Here is a 20,225-nt window from a genome sequence, read left to right as displayed (position 1 = left end):
CTTCCTGGCTTGTCCCCCCCAGCATGCTGTCTCTCTATGCATTTCAAGTAGTTCAAGTTGCATAATCTCTCCCAGTGCCCTTAGAACTCCTGCAATTGCCTTATGGTTTCACTTCCTCAAGGGAGTTCTCTTCTCTATGCATAATTGCCTCTAATTTCTCATGCGTTCTACATCCTTGCAAACCTTTGGATTTAGATGTAGCTGCTCCCCTTACCACCACCTTAAATGCCCCCCATAGAGTACCAGCCGATTCTACGCTTCCAGTGTTATTTTCTAAATATTCTACAATTTCTTTTCTCAGGTCCCCTCTGAACACTGTGGGCCTCATTACGACCCAGGCGGTAAGTTACCACCTGGGCCGTGACTTTACCACCATGGCGTAAACTATGTTTACGCCATGGTGGTTGGTGGACTTACCGCCCCATTCCGAGGTTGGCGGGGCGGTAAGTCCCCAATCCCCATTTACCCTTCCCCATTCCCATTTTTGCCCCATAGGGCATAATGGGAGTGGGGAAGGCGTTAATTACGCCACCGTAAATTACGGTGGCGTAATTAACTCCATGGACCTCGGAATCAGGCGGTAAGGGTCGGCGCTGTTTACGCCGCCGTAAAACCCTTACCGCCTGAGTCGTAATGAGGCCCTGTGTCTTTCAATGCTTCGGCTCTGAGCCTCCACATTGGAATCCTAGCTCTAGGAGGCAAATATTGCCATGTTACGATCAGTGTCGAGTGATCTGAGAGGACCCGCGCTTTGCATTCCTACGCACTAGCTCCCCCGTGAGCTCCGGAGTAGCAAACATATAATCTAGCCGTGTGTACAAGTTTTGTGGGGCCGAGTAATGAGAATATGTCTTTCTTGTGGGTTGTGCAATCTCCATGCATCCTCCAGATGAAAGTCTCCCAGCAGGGTCCTCAAGGTTTTGGCTGCAGGGGTAGGTCTATCTAGCTTCCTATCTGATCTGTCCATCCTGGGATCCAGCGTGCAATTAAAGTCTCCTCCCCATATAACAGCGCCCCGAGGTACGGGCTAACTTTGCTATGTAAGGTCTTAAAATAGGCCACAGTATCTTGGTTCTGGGCATATGTGTTAATAATACACAGCTCTCTATTTTCTATCAATCCCTGTATGACCACCATCCTCCCATCAGACTCCACGGTGGACTGTAATAACTGAAAGGGGACACGTGGTGCTATCCAGGTGATTACCCCTCTGGCATATGCTGAATACGCTGCCCCTATGGTGGTCCCCTTCCAATTCTTCCTTATCACATCCTGTTTTTCCTTTGTAAGGTGAGTTGCTTGTAATATGGCGATATCTATCCTCTGCCTTCTTAGGTACATAATGATCTTGTTCCTCTTCAAATAACTATTGAGCCCCCTGACATTCCAGGTTGCCATCTTAAGGTCTCCCATCTCTCATCCATATCCAGTCCCGTCTCTCTCCTCCCTTGTCTTCCGATCATGCACAGTGGTGCGTGGGTGTAAGCTCGTTCCCTAACAAATTCTTCAAACTCCCCAACTCCCTTGCCTCCCCCATCCTACCTGACCCAACTGTTGCGCTCCCCCCTCTCCCCTGCCAACTTCCCAAAACTGTTGCCTGCCAAACTCAAACTCCCCAACTTCCACCAGTTGCCCTACCCGTTCCCCCTCCCAACTTCCCCAAACTGTTGCCCAGCTCCATCCCTGGATCTCAGGCTACCCCGCTTCTAGCTCTCCTATCGGTACAACCGATATTCGGTACTTAGCAGGGGGATACCGCTCTAGCAGTATCCCAACTAAACTCCATACAGGGGGATGATAGCGTGTCTCTTGGTGTTGCCTCCTGCTAAGCGCTAACAGCACATTACAGTTCAAAACAACGTACGCTAACCTTTCAATCTCTTATGCAATCTACTATAATCCAGTCCCAGTGTCACTATATGAGCCGTACTTATCTCTCATATTGTTCGCTTGTGTATCAGCGCAGCTTTGACATGGCTCTGGTTCATTTTTCAGTCGCTTTATCCTTCTGACTTTCCGCACCCGTCGGACAGTTCCTTGAGTCTAGCCATGCATTCACATCTTATGGTGATTAGAAAAATAATGCTTTATTTCCATGGAGCACCTTCATTTTTGCCGGATACAGCAGCAGCATATATCTGTTACCCGCCTCATGCAACCTCCTTTCCACTGCCAGATAGTTCAAGCGCTACCTTTGCACCATAAGTGTACAGTGATGGTGGCTGACGCTCTCCTTATAGTTCCCCCTTTGCGGAAGTGCTTCAGGACCTTCTCTCGGTCTTTGTAGTTAAGGATCTTGGCAAGGATGGGTCGCTGCGGGGCTCCCGGTGGTGGCCTCCTCGACTGGGCTCTGTGCGCTCTTTCTACTGTGAACCCCTGCCTCAGCACTCCATCTGATATCTCCTGCAACAGAATGTTTTAACATAGTTCATCGGGCCAGATCCTTCTTCACCCTCCGGAAGCCCCACAATGCGCACATTGTTTCTGCGAGCCCGCCCTTCCGCTTCTTCGGCTTTGTTTTCGAGATTACGCATTTGCTGTTGTAGCACATGGATTTTGCTCGCGTTCGCCGTGCACGTGCCTGTGTTGGCTTTCACCTCTTCTTCCAGGGTTCCTGTGTGCTCGGCCAACGCTCGTACATCTTGTCGCAGCAAATTCACATCTATGCTCACTGCGTCTATTTTAGCTTCCAGCGCCACACTCAGATCTGAGATAGCAGTGCCCATCTTGCTTTCCAGTGATCATTTTAGCTCAGCTATGGCGTCCAGTACCTGCTGGTTGTTGAATGCCATCTGCTCACTTTCTTGCATGCTCTGACCTTTTCCGCTGTCCCCCTCCGTCTCTGCCAGTGACTTGGCAAAGTCCTCCAAGGTGGATTGCTTCCCCTTTACTTTGGGGAGTCTGGATGCCATCTTTGCTTATGTAAGGGCCACGGTCAGATTCCACCCAAAAGCTGGGCACTCTCTGTTATTGAGCGCTCAGTTCAGGGGATATCTTATCCAGCCCGTCACCTCTGATTCCGTTGGAATCTACTTCTGCCCCTTGCATCGGGGGCTAGTCCGCCTTTGGGGTGACACAGACATACTCAAATGTTCATCGGGCTGGGTTTGATGTGTCAGGCTGGCGAGAGCCCCTCCGAATCTTGTGTCCCAGTGTTGGTTAACAATACAGCGCTGGTGTAGGCTGCTGGGCCACCCCCGTGACATTGGGTAATCCTTGTGGCTCGTGTCTCACACCCAACATCACCCACCAGGCAACTGCCTGTGTTCCGTTACAGTGTCTCACAGTCACACACAGGTCTCGCCGCCAGTGGCCTGCCTGTGTCTTCCAGCACTGCAGGCCACCAGTCTCATTAAATATTGCTGCAATTTGCCAGGAACCATTATGTCTTAGTCAGAGCACACCCGCTCTTATGTCAGCGCTCCTGCTGCGATCCAGTGGTTGCTACAATGTATCTTGGTTGCGTGTTTACTTTCATTAGTAGGCTTCAGCTGGCCTTAGTACTGATAACGGTACACAGCACGCTTCTTCGGGCCCCTGCTGACATCCTCTCCCATGTGCCTCACGCCATAGGAGGATCAGTGTCCCGTTGTCAATCTGTCCTCCCGGCTGTGCAGCCCCGCGTCTGCCTGCAGCTGCTGCCGACGGAAGGCCAGTTCATGTGTGCTTCGTTGCGCACCGCCATGGCTCATTAGCTGCCTGCAGTCCGATTTTGTCTTGTGCATCCCCCTTTGGTCCGCACACCTGGCTCCCGCCACACAATAGAATTAGAGGCAACCGAACGCGTGCCTTCGCCCGCAGGCACACAGATAGTCATTTGTTCTTGTGGTCTCTTCCCTAACACATGCTCCTTTGTCCTTGGGTGCTGCCACAGTGCTCGCCTGCAGCGGACCTCAATTTCTTTTATGGCAGGGAAGTTTCTGGGTCGCTGCTCCTTCTGTTAGCCCAGAGTGCGGCTCCTATCCTCAGCTCCGTCGCCTCGCGATCCCATGTAAAGTTCCATAGCGACAGCTAATGCATCATCCGATCCCTTTGTTATGGCGGTCCACCATTTTTTACTGTGCTAGCTGCGAGCCTCTCTTTAGTGCGATTCACAGTTCCATTACACGAGGTGTACAGTGCCCCTGCCCACGCACATATTTCCAATTCTGGAGATCCCAGGCAGTATTTACCATACTTTTGATACGGATCAGTCCAGGATCTGCAGGAGCTTCCCAGGAAACACGTATACTCCATGGCTCGATAGCCACGCCCTCGCAAATAACTATGGTTTTCAAGTGCCCCTCACCTTTGGCATGCTTGTGCCACCCCATGAACTCGCTTTTCCCTCCCTACCCCTTTCCCTTTCCCCCCAACACTCGTGGTTTTGTGTGAAGCACTTACAATGATGGGTTTAGAGAAGCAGATGTAGAGAAGCACTTTCTATGGCAGCATCCTTTTCACACCGGCCTTCACAACCAAAGGGCCAAAACATGACATAACGAATTGGCCTAGGAGCACAATACTGACGATGTGACCAACAGTGTGACTAGTTTTCTAGATGCAATTTCCCAGCGGATGACTGTCTGCAGGCCCTGTTCCCGGCTTGGGCTTGGGTGGGCATGGTGGGCAGCAGGGTAAGTGGAGAAGGACATGTGGTTGACTATGTCTCAAACGTACCTGCCTTCAGTAGGTTTGCACATGCTTTGACTGACACTACCCCAATCCTACATACCTGTCTGAGATTTCATTGGGGCCCAGTAGTCATGACCTTGGGCACAGGGATCCATTACCCCCTGCCTAGGAGATATGATCAGTGCAGGTGTAAAATTATGTATTTTTTTCACTCTCTTCCCATTCCGGTGGGATTCCCTCGATATTCCCCAGATAATGGCAACAAACAACACATGCAGCGGCATTGAAATACCCATGCCCGCAGGATTTACCCAGTATTCCCCTGATAATGATTGAAAATCACAAACTCTTCCTTGTCCTCATAGTAACTCACTAGGTGTCCCTCTGCTCTTTCCATGGTTCCTCCACTCAAATGAATTGCTTTTTTCCTCCCTGGCCCTCTCCTGGACATTACCCGCTATCACTGTTTGGTTTGGGTGATGTATTTTTGTTCTTCCAGGTAGACTTGATTGAGTGCTGAATTTCAAGGGTTAGAGAGATATAGCTATAGTTTTGGGAAAAGGGGGCACCCCCTTCTCCGTCAGGTATTTTAAAAGCTACTGGACATGATAACACCAGAGCACTGCCAGATATTGAGTCAGTGCTTCGTGCCCAAGTTGTTTCGTACCTGGTCCAGTTCCGTGCAGCGGTTTTGGCGCTTGAGCAAATATTTGATTTTTTCGCTATGGGATAATGGCGTGTTTTACTTTCTGAATAACTTTAATATTTTTCAACAGATCTTTCCCAAAATGTCCAGTCTGGGGGGGAGCGGTGGGCACAAGTACAATTTTGTTTGTAAATTCGTCATACGAGTCAAAAGGTTGTTAAAAATTCATTTTGTGGATTTCCTATGGAATTCAACACTCAACGATAGTGCAGCAACTGTCGCACTATAATGCATTTGGTCGAATTGACTAAAGGTAGTCGACCAAACTTCTGACTTTCAAAAGAAAGTCTATGTAACAACGCGACTCCTTTTTCTTCATATCTGTTTGACTTCAATGTCTTCTATTTTTCTAGTGTGTTTTGTTTAAAGAGATACTTCATTTCACTTTTTGGGGTGTGTCCAAATGTATTCCTTTAGGGGTGTCACTGAAGAGTTACTCAGCCCAATAAGACTTTAAAGAGGTTAGTCAAAACCACTCTGACACACTAGCCTGAAAAGCTGACCTGACTAGAGGGCTGGATTCCTTGCATATATTGACATATATAGTTTCTCTCATTGATCAGGACGCAGTTATATTTTTAAGGTATCGGTTAAAATACAAGGGGTGTCACATATCTCACTTATAAATTAATTACAGGCCTTTCTGGGCTATTAATCACGCACACAGTTTAAAGGCTCCGGTGTAGAGGACGCTCATAGTTCTAATATTTAGTGTCAGACATTTTAAGCAACAGGAACATATCCTCATTTTTAAAAAAAAGCCCCTTTCAAAGTGAGATTGCCTTTTCCAATATGTAAAGGATATAGGCGCAGCCAGGCAGCAATACCACGAGCCACGTGGTGAAGTGGGCCTCAAACAGTTTGCTATCATCTCCAGGAAGTAACATGTAGAGACTCAGTGATGTGGAAGGACAACGCTGAAGTGCTTTTGAGACCTCAATGCGGATCTGGACGTCAACCCAATGGATACAATTGTCTCTTATAGAAGAGGTTACAGTATCCAGTATTTACACATTGTGCACTATCAAAGTGAGGTCTTATAGAAGAGGTTACAGTATCCAGTATTCACACATTCTGCACTATCAGAGTGAGGTCTCATAGAGGAGGTTACGGTATGCAGTATTTACACATCGTGCACTATCAAAGTGAGGTTTTATAGAAGAGGTTACAGTATCCAGTATTCACACATTCTGCACTATCAGATTGAGGTCTTATAGGAGAGGTTACAGTATCCAGTATTTACACATTCCGCACTATCAGAGTGAGGTCTTATAGAAGAGGGTACAGTATGAAGTATTTACACATTGCGCACTATCAGAGTGAGGTCTTATAGGAGAGGTTACAGTATCCGGTATTTACACATTGCACACTATCAGAGTGAGGTCTCATAGGAGAGGTTACAATATCCAGTATTTACACATTGCACACTATCAGAGTGAGGTCTAGAGTGAGGTCTTATAGAAAAGGTTACAGGAGGTTACAGGAGGTTACAGTATCCAGTATTTAAACATTGCGCACTATCAGAGTGAGGTCTAGAGTGAGGTCTCATAGAAAAGGTTACAGGAGGTTACAGTATCCAGTATTTACACATTGCGCACTATCAGAGTGAGGTCTTATAGGAGAGGTTACAGTATCCAGTATTTACACATTGCGCACTATCAGAGTGAGGTCTAGAGTGAGGTCTTATAGAAGAGGTTACAGGAGGTTACAGTATCCAGTATTTACACATTGTGCACTATCCGAGTGAGGTCTAACACCATCATAGAGGGGGTCATATTTCTCAATGTCAGATTTCAATTAATATCCTTGAGCATCAACACAAATTAATTTGTTTGTAATCATGGGGGTTCACAGCTCTAGTAATGACACATGATTGACAGTGTACAGCACTCTCACAGTCAAGGGTGATGTTTAACATCATACCATTCGCTGTATGATTTGGTTACAGGTGATCTGATTCTTGGGCAGCACCACGCATACTTTATGCTACATGTGCCTTCATGTGTTGAGGAGTAGGTCGCAGATTTAAAGAAATGCACTTTGCTAAACAGAACAACGCATGTCACAAAAATGAATCTGTCGCATGAACAGTCATTCTTGAAGACGTGAAATGGATAAAAAAATTTTTTTGGGTGTGAATTGACTGCTAGTGGCTCAATGCCGTGATCCAGATTCTACTCAGGTGATTCACCAATTTCCCTGCAAAGCGTGAGATCATATTTAACATGCAATAAAAACGTGCAGCCACCGGTACATACATGAACAACATGTGTAAGAGAAAGAGGACCACTAGTCCCATGATCAGGGTATCAACTGGAGGAGAGAAGTTTACATCAGGACTTGATTTTGGGTCTTTGATATTCACAGACTTTCCTTAAAAGAACAGAAGCATCTTTGGAATGAGGCGCTTTCCACAGAGGTCAGATGGAGACTGGACTCAGGGAACTCAGGGAACCAGATTGTGATTGGAAGGGGAGTGGACAGCACATTGTACAATTGCGATGTTAATTTTCATAGACGTGTTGAAGTCACTCATTGGCACATTTTTGCCTATTTATTTGCTCATTTATTTTTATAAAGAGTAGACCGTCTTTCCTTTGATATTTGTGAGCAGATCTGTAATCCTATGGATCTTTTCATTGCATTGATTTGAAGCTTTCTTGACAGGTCCCAGTGGAGGGAGTCGCCATTTTGCACCAGTTTCCATTTTCCTCGAGCCTGCAAAGGATGTCAGTCATCACCCGGGTGCTTGGAGCCGAGGGCTTTTTGGCTTTTATGAAAGGAGCTCCTGAAATGGTGGTCAGGTTTTGCAGGCAAGAGACAGGTAGGTGGGTGTGCGGTCGTGGGGGTGGCGTAAGAGTAAGCGATGCTGGAAGGTTTAAGACTTGTTGAAGGTATCTGTGTGTAGCGTGAAGTGCACAATTTTGAACAACACCACATGTTTATGGTCTTTCCATCTAATGCCATTCCATCGGATTTTTTCCATCTAAAAAATTTGCATCTAATGCTTTTTAAAAAAAAAGTTTTTTTTGTTGTTGTGGGGGTCCCCATCAACACCCGTTTATTACCCCCAACACCTATTTATTACCCTTTATAATGCACCTAAATAAAAATTAACACTTTACTCCCCAAAAATATGCATTCAATGGACATTCTTTTATATTGAAAAACTTCGATTGAATGTCATTAGATGCAATGGCATTAGATGGAAAGACCAGATACCACACCAAGGATCACTTGGATTATCAACGTTTTGAAGTCCATTAAATAAGTATTAACAACTTGGGTTAACATGTCACCCATTGCTGCCCCATTTAGCCAAGCACAGGTAGTACAGCCAGCGTTGTTAGGTTTGTTTATTCATTTATTATAGTGTCTGTATATTAGCAAAAGGGCACAAGGGGCAGTTCCAGGGTCTTGTCAAGAAGCAGAACAAGGGCAGCAAATAATAAGCTGAGAAAAGGGGTGAACCCTTCAAAACTTGTGAAAGGCCAGGGGGATAGGGTGGGGGTGGTCCTGACCCTCATTGGAAGGTAATTCCCGAGAGATACTCCCGGTGCCGAAGGGGCATGAGCCGGAGGGGGGGGGGGGGGGGAATGGAACTGATGAGAGCTGAGGCTCAGGAGAGAAGTTGATCTGAGATTGTGAGAGGGATTTTGAGGTAATCAGGACACCCAAAATGCATGAATTTGTGGGCCTGGCATAACAGTTCCTGTTGTGGCATCACACTCTCTGATGGGAGTCAGTGGACTGTTTTGAGATGAAGTTTGATTTGCTTGTGTTGGCCTATTGTGGAAAGCCATGCGCTGGACGGTTCTTGGCAAATTGGAATGTTGGTAATCCACGATTAATGCTACATCAGAGGCCCAGGCAGAGCAGGAACAAGGTGGCAGCAAAAGCCAGTTCCTGAGAAATTGACAGGATTGGGGGAATCTTTGGCAGGTCTTTGACTTTGACAATCACAGCAGATGAAACTTTAGGGATCTGTGGAGGTGTTATAAGGTCGCAGTGAAAGGTAAAATCTAGGTAATGAGTGAACGAGAAGAGGTGGGCACCACCTTTTATTCTTTTTCGAATTTCTTTAGTTAGTTAGGTCATCACATTTCAGGAGCAGCCGGACTGATGTAGGGTCGTATGGCACCTGGACCCAGTGTCTACACAGTATGCAAAATGAAGTTGGATAGTTCTATCCAGCTAAGTCTAGCAATCACATTGAGGCTCGTAATGAGCTTTGACCGTTCTGCCTAAAGGGATTAAGTTCTAATGGCTTCTTTGGTTATATTTAAGTAAGATTTGAGCTGAAGTTTGGTTATCAATCAATGAAGATATGTAGTCTTTGCGAAGTTATTCAAAAACCAAGAAGGTTTATTATTTAAAGAAGCAGAAAATAGGATTAGTGCGTAGTTAATTTTAGTGCCAATGCATTTCGGGGTACAACTCCATCTTCAGGGCGTTAACTGTGCCTAAGTATTCAAAATATATATAAAAGAACATGCCAGGAATTTAGTAAATGACACACAGTGCATTTGAACAATAATTGTTGGAGATTTAATGTATGCATAATGAAAAATCATGTAAGATACAAAAGCCAATTGTGTAAAATGAATACATACATACAGAATATAAGCGTGTAACCAAGTACACAGAGTTATGGAAAAAAAGAAAGAAAAAAAGAGAAAAACTCAAATCTAGGTAATGAACATCAAGGGCTGACTTGGGGTGAGGGTCATAGATTTACATACCAAGAGATCAGTGGGAACGTGTCAATTGTATTTCAAAGAAGGATTTGGGATTTGGAAACATTGAAGCAAAGTCAATTACTTTTCATCCAGAAATTGTTGACATTAAGGCAGCCAGACACACTTTCAGTCTAGATCCAGAGCAATGAGATGGTCATTTTGTGCATCCCGGGAACTTAACAAGAGCCCTCCATTAGCCTAATAATACCCCTGAGAACTTAACAAGAGCCCTCCACTAGCCGAATAACACCCCCTGAGAACTTAAGAACAACCATCCACTAGCCTAATAACACCCCCCAAGATGGTAACAAGAGCTCTCCACTAGCCTAACAACACATGCCGAGAACTTAACAAGAACTCTCCACTAGCCGATTAACACCCCCCGAGAACATAACAAGAGCCCTCCACTAGCCTTATAACACACCCGGAAATTTAACAACAGCCATACACTGGCCTAGTAACACTCTGAGAACTAAAAAGAGCCCTCCACTAGCCTAATACCACACCATGAGAACTTAACAAGAGCCCTCCACTGGCCTAATAACACCCCCCGAGAACTTAACAACAGCAATCCACTAGCCTAATAACACACCCCGAGAACTTTACAAGAGCCCTATACTCACCTAATAATACCCCCTGAGAACTTAACACGAGCCCTCCACTAGCCTAATAGCACACCCAGAGAACTTAACAAGAGCCCTCCACTAGCCTAATAACACACGCCAAGAAATTATCAAGAGCCCTCCACTAGCCTAATAACACACCCCGAGAACTTAACAAGAGCCATCCACTAGCCTAATAGCACAACCACAAGAACTTAAAAATAGCCCTCCACTAGACTAATAACACCTGAAAACTTAACAAGAGCCCTCCACTGGCCTAATAACACACCTGAGAACTTAACAAGAGCCCTCCACTAGCCTAATAACCCACGCCGAGAACTTAACAAGAGCCCTCCACTAGACTTATGACGCACCCGGGAATTTAACAACAGCCATACACTAGCATAACAACACTCTGAAAACTTAACAAGAGCCCTCCACTAGCCGAATAACACCCCTGAGAACGTAACAAGAGCCATCCACTAGACTAATAACACACACTGGAAAAACATAACAAGTGCCCTCCACTTGCATAATAACACCCCTTGAGAACTTAACAACAGCCATCCACTAGCCTAAAAACAGACCCCGGGAACTTTACAATAGCCCTCTACTCCCCTAATAACACCCACCACGAACTTAACAAGAGCCCTCTATTAGCCTAAGAACACACCACGAGAACCTAACAAGAGCCCTCCACTAGCCTAATAACACCCCTGAGAACTTAACAAGAGCCCTCCACTAGCCGAATAAAACCCGGAGAACTAAACAAGAGCCCTCCACTAGCCGAATAAAACCCTGAGAACTAAACAAGAGCCCTACACTAGCCTAATAACACACCCTGAGAACATAGCAAGAGCCCTCCACTAGACTTATAACACACGCCGAGAATTTAACAAGAACCCTCCACTAGCCTAAAACACACCTGAGAATTTAACAAGAGTCCTCCACTAGCCTAAAAACACCCCCTGAGAACTAAACAAGAACCTGAAATAGCCTAATTACACTTTGCGAACTCTTAAGAGCCCACACTACTCTAAGAACAAATGCAGAGAACTTAACAAGAGCCCTCCACTAGCCTAATAACACACACCTAGAACTTAACAACAGCCCTCCACTCACCTAATAGCACCCTCTGAAAACTTAACAAAAGCACTTCACTAGACTAACAACACACCACGAGTACTTAACAAGAGCCCTTCAGTAGCCTAATAACACACTCTGAGAACTTAACAACAGCCCTCCACTAGCCTAATAACACACAGCTAGAACTTAACAACAGCCCTCCACTCACCTAATAACACCCTCTGAGAACTTAACAAAAGCACTTCACTAGACTAACAACACACCACAAGTACTTCAAAAGAGGGCTCCACTAGCCTAAAAACTGACCTCGAGAATTAAACAGAGCCCTCTTCTAGCCTAAATAACACACCACAAGAATTTAACAAGAGCCCTCCACTCACCTAATAACACCCCCTGAGAACTTAACAAAAGCATTTCTCTAGCCTAACAACACACCACGAGAATTTAACAAGAGCCGTCCACTAGCCTAATAACACACCCTGAAAACTTAACAAGAGCCCTGCACTAGCCTAATAACACACCGTGAGAACTTAACAAGAGCCCTCCACTAGCCGATTAACACCACCAAGAAGATAACAAGAGCCCTCCACTATCCTAATAACACACCCGAAAATTTAACAACAGCCATACACTGGCCTATCAACACCCTGAGAACTAAACAAGAGCCCTCCACTAGCCTAATAACACAACATGAGAACTTAACAAGAGCCTCCACTGGCCTAATAACACCCCCCGAGAACTTAACAACAGCCATTCACTAGCCTAACAACACACCCCGAGAACTTTACAAGAGCCCTCCACTAGCATAACAACACACCATGGGAACTTAACAGAGCCCTTCATTAGCCTAATAACACACCCAGAGAACTTACCAAGAGCCCTCCACTAGCCTAATAACACAGCCAAGAACTTAACAAGAGCCCGCCACTAGCCTAATAACACACGCCGAGAACTTAACAAGAGCCATCCACTAGCCTAATAGCACAACCACAATAACTGAAAAAGAGCCCTCCACTAGCCTAATAACCCCCGAGAACTTAACAAGAGCCCTCCACTAGCCTAATAACACACCTGAGAACTTAACAAGAGCCCTCCACTAGCCTAATAACACACCATGAGAACTTAACAAGAACCCTCCACTAGCCGATTAACACCCCCCGAGAACATAACAAGAGCTCTCCACTAGCCTAATAACACACCCGAAAATTTAACAACAGCCATACACTGGCCTAATAACACTCTGAGAACTAAACAAAAGCCCTCTACTGGCCTAGTAACACACCATGAGAACTTAACAAGAGCCCTCCACTGGCCTAATAACACCTCCCGAGAACTTAACAAAGGCAATCCACTAGCCTAATAACACACCCCAGGAACTTTACAAGAGCCAAATACTCACCTAATAATACCCCCTGAGAACTTAACAAGAGCCCTCCACTAGCCTAGCAACACACCACGGGAACTTAACAGAGCCCTCCACTAGCCTAATAGCACACCCAGAGAACTTAACAAGAGCCCTCCATTAGCCTAATAACAGACCCCGGGAACTTTAAAAGAGCCCTCTACTCACCTAATAACACCCACCACGAACTTAACAAGAGCCCTCCATTAGCTTAAGAACACACCACGAGAACCTAACAAGAGCCCTCCACTAAACTAATAACACCCCTGAGAACATAAGAGCCCTCCACTAGCCGAATAAAACCCAGAGAACTAAACAAGAGCCCTCCACTAGCCGAATAAAACCCTGAGAACTAAACAAGAGCCCTCCACTAGCCTAATAACACACCCTGAGAACATAACAAGAGCCCTCCACTAGACTTATAACACACGCTGAGAATTTAACAAGAACACTCCACTAGCCTAAAAACACACCTGAGAATTTAACAAGAGTCCTCCACTAGCCTAAAAACACCCCCTGAGAACTAAACAAGAGCCCTAAAATAGCCTAATTACACTTTCCGAAAACGTAAGAGCCCACACTACTTTAATAACAAATGCAGAGAACTTAACAAGAGCCCTCCACTAGCCTAATAACACACACCTAGAACTTAACAACAGCCCTCCACTCGCCTAATAACACCCCCCGAGAACTTAACAAAGGAAATCCACTAGCCTAATAACACACCCCAGGAACTTTACAAGAGCCAAATACTCACCTAATAATACCCCCTGAGAACTTAACAAGAGCCCTCCACTAGCCTATCAACACACCACGGGAACTTAACAGAGCCCGCCACTAGCCTAATAGCACACCCAGAGAACTTAACAAGAGCCCTCCATTAGCCTAATAACACACGCCAAGAAATGATCAAGAGCCCTCTACTAGCCTAATAACACACTCCGAGAACTTAACAAAAGCCATCCTCTAGCCTAATAGCACAACCACAAGAACTTAAAAAGAGCCCTCCACTGGCCAAATAACACACCTGAGAACTTAACAAGAGCCCTCCACTAGCCTAATAACACATGCCGAGAACTTAACAAGAGCCCTCCACTAGCCTGATAACACACGCCGAGAACTTAACAAGAGCTCCCACTAGACTTATAACGCACCCGGGAATTTAACAACAGCCATACACTAGCCTAACAACACTCTGAAAATTTAACTAGAGCCCTCCACTAGCCGAATAACACCCCTGAGAACTTAACAAGAGCCATCCACTAGACTAATAACACAACCTGGAAAAACATAACTAGTGCCATCCACTTGCATAATAACACCTCTTGAGAACTTAGCAACAGCCATCCATTAGCCTAATAACAGACCCCGGGAACTTTACAAGAGCCCTCCATTAGCTTAATAACATCCCTTAGAACTTAACAAGAGCCCTCCACTAGCCGAATAAAACCCAGAGAACTAAACAAGAGCCCTCCACTAGCCGAATAAAACCCTGAGAACTAAACAAGAGCCCTCCACTAGCCTAATAACACACTCTGAGAACATAACAAGAGCCCTCCACTAGACTTATAACACACCCGAAAATTTAACAACAGCCATACACTGGCCTAATAACACTCTGAGAACTAAACAAGAGCCCTCTACTGGCCTAATAACACACCATGAGAACTTAACAAGAGCCCTCCACTGGCCTGATAACACCCCCCGAGAACTTAACAAAGGCAATCCACTAGCCTAATAACACACCCCAGGAACTTTACAAGAGCCAAATACTCACCTAATAATACCCCCTGAGAACTTAACAAGAGCCCTCCACTAGCCTAACAACACACCACGGGAACTTAACAGAGCCCTCCACTAGCCTAATAGCACACCCAGAGAACTTAACAAGAGCCCTCCATTAGCCTAATAACACACGCCAAGAAATTATCAAGATCCCTCTACTAGCCTAATAACACACCCCGAGAACTTAACAAAAGCCATCCTCTAGCCTAATAGCACAACCACAAGAACTTCAAAAGAGCCCTCCACTAGCCTAATAAACACCCGAGAACTTAACAAGAGCCCTCCACTGACCAAATAACACACCTGAGAACTTAACAAGAGCCCTCCACTAGCCTAATAACACATGCCGAGAACTTAACAAGAGCCCTCCACTAGCCTGATAACACACGCCGAGAACTTAACAAGAGCTCTCCACTAGACTTATAACGCACCCGGGAATTTAACAACAGCCATACACTAGCCTAACAACACTCTGAAAACTTAACTAGAGCCCTCCACTAGCCGAATAACACCCCTGAGAACTTAACAAGAGCCATCCACTAGACTAATAACACACCCTGGAAAAACATAACAAGTGCCCTCCACTTGCATAATAACACCCCTTGAGAACTTAGCAACAGCCATCTATTAGCCTAATAACAGACCCCGGGAACTTTACAAGAGCCCTCTACTCGCCTAATAACACCCACCACCAACTTAACAAGAGCCCTCCATTAGCTTAAGAACACACCACGAGAACCTAACAAGAGCCCTCCACTAGCCTAATAACACCCCTGAGAACTTAACAAGAGCCCTCCACTAGCCGAATAAAACCCAGAGAACTAAACAAGAGCCCTCCACTAGCCGAATAAAACCCTGAGAACTAAACAAGAGCCCTCCACTAGCCTAATAACACACCCTGAGAACATAACAAGAGCCCTCCACTAGACTTATAAGACACGCCGAGAATTTAACAAGAACCCTCCACTAGCCTAAAAACACACCTGAGAATTTAACAAGAGTCCTCCACTAGCCTAAAAACACCCCCTGAGAACTAAACAAGAGGCCTAAAATAGCCTAATTACACTTTCCGAAAACGTAAGAGCCCACACTACTCTAATAACAAATGCAGAGAACTTAACAAGAGCCCTCCACTCGCCTAATAACACCCCCCGAGAACTTAACAAAGGAAATCCACGAGCCTAATAACACACCCCAGGAACTTTACAAGAGCCAAATACTCACCTAATAATACCCCCTGAGAACTTAACAAGAGCCCTCCACTAGCCTAACAACACACCACGGGAACTTAACAGAGCCCTCCACTAGCCTAATAGCACACCCAGAGAACTTAACAAGAGCCCTCCATTAGCCTAATAACACACACCAAGAAATGATCAAGAGCCATCTACTAGCCTAATAACACACCCCGAGAACTTAACAAAAGCCATCCTCTAGCCTAATAGCACAACCACAAGAACTTAAAAAGAGCCCTCCACTAGCCTAATAAACACCCGAGAACTTAACAAGAGCCCTCCACTGGCCAAATAACACACCTGAGAACTTAACAAGAGCCCTCCACTAGCCTAATAACACATGCCGAGAACTTAACAAGAGCCCTCCACTAGCTTGATAACACACGCCGAGAACTTAACAAGAGCTCTCCACTAGACTTATAACGCACCCCGGAATTTAACAACAGCCATACACTAGCCTAACAACACTCTGAAAACTTAACTGGAGCCCTCCACTAGCCGCATAACACCCCTGAGAACTTAACAAGAGCCATCCACTAGACTAATAACACACCCTGGAAAAACATAACAAGTGCCCTCCACTTGCATATTAACACCCCTTGAGAACTTAGCAACAACCATCCATTAGCCTAATAACAGACCCCGGGAACTTTACAAGAGCCCTCTACTCGCCTAATAACACCCACCACGAACTTAACAAGAGCCCTCCATTAGCTTAAGAACACACCTCGAGAACCTAACAAGAGCCCTCCACTAGCCTAATAACACCCCTGAGAACTTAACAAGAGCCCTCCACTAGCCGAATAAAACCCAGAGAACTAAACAAGAGCCCTCCACTAGCCGAATAAAACCCTGAGAACTAAACAAGAGCCCTCCACTAGCCTAATAACACACCCTGAGAACATAACAAGAGCCCTCCACTAGACTTATAACACACCTGAGAATTTAACAAGAGTCCTCCACTAGCCTAAAAACACCCCCTGAGAACTAAACAAGAGCCCTAAAATAGCCTAATTACACTTTCCGAAAACGTAAGAGCCCACACTACTCTAATAACAAATGCAGAGAACTTAACAAGAGCCCTCCACTAGCCTAATAACACACACCTAGAACTTAACAACAGCCCTCCACTCGCCTAATAACACCCCCCAAGAACTTAACAAAGGAAATCCACTAGCCTAATAACACACCCCAGGAACTTTACAAGAGCCAAATACTCACCTAATAATACCCCCTGAGAACTTAACAAGAGCCTTCCACTAGCCTAACAACACACCACGGGAACTTAACAGAGCCCTCCACTAGCCTAATAGCACACCCAGAGAACTTAACAAGAGCCCTCCATTAGCCTAAAAAAACACGCCAAGAAATGATCAAGAGCCCTCTACTAGCCTAATAACACACCCAGAGAACTTAACAAAAGCCATCCTCTAGCCTAATAGCACAAACACAAGAACTTAAAAAGAGCCCTCCACTAGCCTAATAAACACCCGAGAACTTAACAAGAGCCCTCCACTGGCCAAATAACACACCCGAGAACTTGACAAGAGCCCTCCACTAGCCTAATAACACATGCCGAGAACTTAACAAGAGCCCTCCACTATCCTGATAACACACGCCGAGAACTTAACAAGAGCTCTCCACTAGACTTATAACGCACCTGGGAATTTAACAACAGCCATACACTAGCCTAACAACACTCCTGAGAACTTAACAAGAGCCATCCACTAGACTAATAACACACCCTGGAAAAACATAACAAGTGCCCTCCACTTGCATAATAACACCCCTTGAGAACTTAGCAACAGCCATCCATTAGCCTAATAACAGACCCCGGGAACTTTACAAGAGCCCTCTACTCGCCTAATAACACCCACCACAAACTTAACAAGAGCCCTCCATTAGCCGGATAACACCCCTGAGAACTTAACAAGAGCCATCCACTAGACTAATAACACACCCTGGAAAAACATAACAAGTGCCCTCCACTTGCATAATAACACCCCTTGAGAACTTAGCAACAGCCATCCATTAGCCTAATAACAGACCCCGGGAACTTTACAAGAGCCCTCTACTCGCCTAATAACACCCACCACGAACTTAACAAGAGCCCTCCATTAGCTTAATAACACCCCTGAGAACTTAACAAGAGCCCTCCACTAGCCGGATAAAACCCAGAGAACTAAACAAGAGCCCTCCACTAGCCGAATAAAACCTTGAGAACTAAACAAGAGCCCTCCACTAGCCTAATAACACACCCTGAGAACATAACAAGAGCCCTCCACTAGACTTATAACACACGCCGAGAATTTAACAAGAACCCTCCACTAGACTTATAACACACGCCGAGAATTTAACAAGAACCCTCCACTAGCCTAAAAACACACCTGAGAATTTAACAAGAGTCCTCCACTAGCCTAAAAACACCCCCTGAGAACTAAACAAGAGCCCTAAAATAACCTAATTACACTTTCCGAAAACGTAAGAGCCCACACTACTCTAATAACAAATGCAGAGAACTTAACAAGAGCCCTCCACTAGCCGAATAACACACACCTAGAACTTAACAACAGCCCTCCACTCGCCTAATAACACCCCCCGAGAACTTAACAAAGGAAATCCACTAGCCTAATAACACACCCCAGGAACTTTACAAGAGCCAAATACTCACCTAATAATACCCCCTGAGAACTTAACAAGAGCCCTCCACTAGCCTAACAACACACCACGGGAACTTAACAGAGCCCTCCACTAGCCTAATAGCACACCCAGAGAACTTAACAAGAGCCCTCCATTAGCCTAATAACACACGCCAAGAAATGATCAAGAGCCCTCTACTAGCCTAATAACACACCCCGAGAACTTAACAAAAGCCATCCTCTAGCCTAATAGCACAACCACAAGAACTTAAAAAGAGCCCTCCACTAGCCCAATAAACACCCGAGAACTTAACAAGAGCCCTCCACTGGCCAAATAACAAACCTGAGAACTTAACAAGAGCCCTCCACTAGCCTAATAACACATGCCGAGAACTAAACAAGAGCCCTCCACTAGCCTAATAACACACGCCGAGAACTTAACAAGAGCTCTCCACTAGACTTATAACGCACCCGGGAATTTAACAACAGCCATACACTAGCCTAAAAACACTCTGAAAACTTAACTAGAGCCCTCCACTAGCCGAATAACACCCCTGAGAACTTAACAAGAGCCATCCACTAAACTAATAACACACCCTGGAAAAACATAACAAGTGCCCTCCACTTGCATAATAACACCCCTTGAGAACTTAGCAACAGCCATCCATTAGCCTAATAACAGACCCCGGGAACTTTAAAAGAGCCCTCTACTCGCCTAATAACACCCACCACGAACTTAACAAGAGCCCTCCATTAGCTTAATAACACCCCTGAGAACTTAACAAGAGCCCTCCACTAGCCGAATAAAACCCAGAGAACTAAACAAGAGCCCTCCACTAGCCGAATAAAACCCTGAGAACTAAACAAGAGCCCTCCACTAGCCTAATAACACACCCTGAGAACATAACAAGAGCCCTCTACTAGACTTATAACACACCCGGAAATTTAACAACAGCAATACACTGGCCTAATAACACTCTGAGAACTAAACAAGAGCCCTCTACTGGCCTAATAACACACCATGAGAACTTACCAAGAGCCCTCCACTGGCCTAATAACACCCCCCGAGAACTTAACAAAGGCAATCCACTAGCCTAATAACGCACCCCAGGAACTTTACAAGAGCCAAATACTCACCTAATAATACCCCCTGAGAACTTAACAAGAGCCCTCCACTAGCCTAACAACACACCACGGGAACTTAACAGAGCCCTCCACTAGCCTAATAGCACACCCAGAAAACTTAACAAGAGCCCTCCATTAGCCTAATAACACACGCCAAGAAATTATCAAGAGTCCTCTACTAGCCTAATAACACACCCCGTGAACTTAACAAAAGCCATCCTCTAGCCTAATAGCACAACCACAAGAACTTAAAAAGAGCCCTCCACTAGCCTAATAAACACCCGAGAACTTA

The 20,225-nt window shown here is 45.4% G+C and overlaps 1 protein-coding gene across 3 annotated transcripts in view; it reads left to right on the top strand.

The window, feature by feature from the left end:
- LOC138491102 (probable cation-transporting ATPase 13A4) overlaps positions 1–20,225 on the top strand; it is a 995,403-nt gene that overhangs the window by 586,220 nt on the left and 388,958 nt on the right. For all 3 annotated transcript variants that reach the window (XM_069617423.1, XM_069617421.1, XM_069617422.1), the window contains exon 16: positions 7,988–8,144. In XM_069617423.1, coding sequence (XP_069473524.1) covers positions 7,988–8,144 — 157 coding nt within the window. The remainder of the gene's footprint in view (positions 1–7,987; positions 8,145–20,225) is intronic.

Source organism: Ambystoma mexicanum, chromosome 10, assembly GCF_040938575.1.
Source record: "Ambystoma mexicanum isolate Mex_15411 chromosome 10, UKY_AmexF1_1, whole genome shotgun sequence".
In the NCBI taxonomy this organism is placed as follows: Eukaryota; Metazoa; Chordata; class Amphibia; order Caudata; family Ambystomatidae; genus Ambystoma; species Ambystoma mexicanum.
The sequence above is the reverse complement of the archived record's forward strand: the minus strand, read 5'-3'. Positions and strand labels throughout refer to the sequence as shown.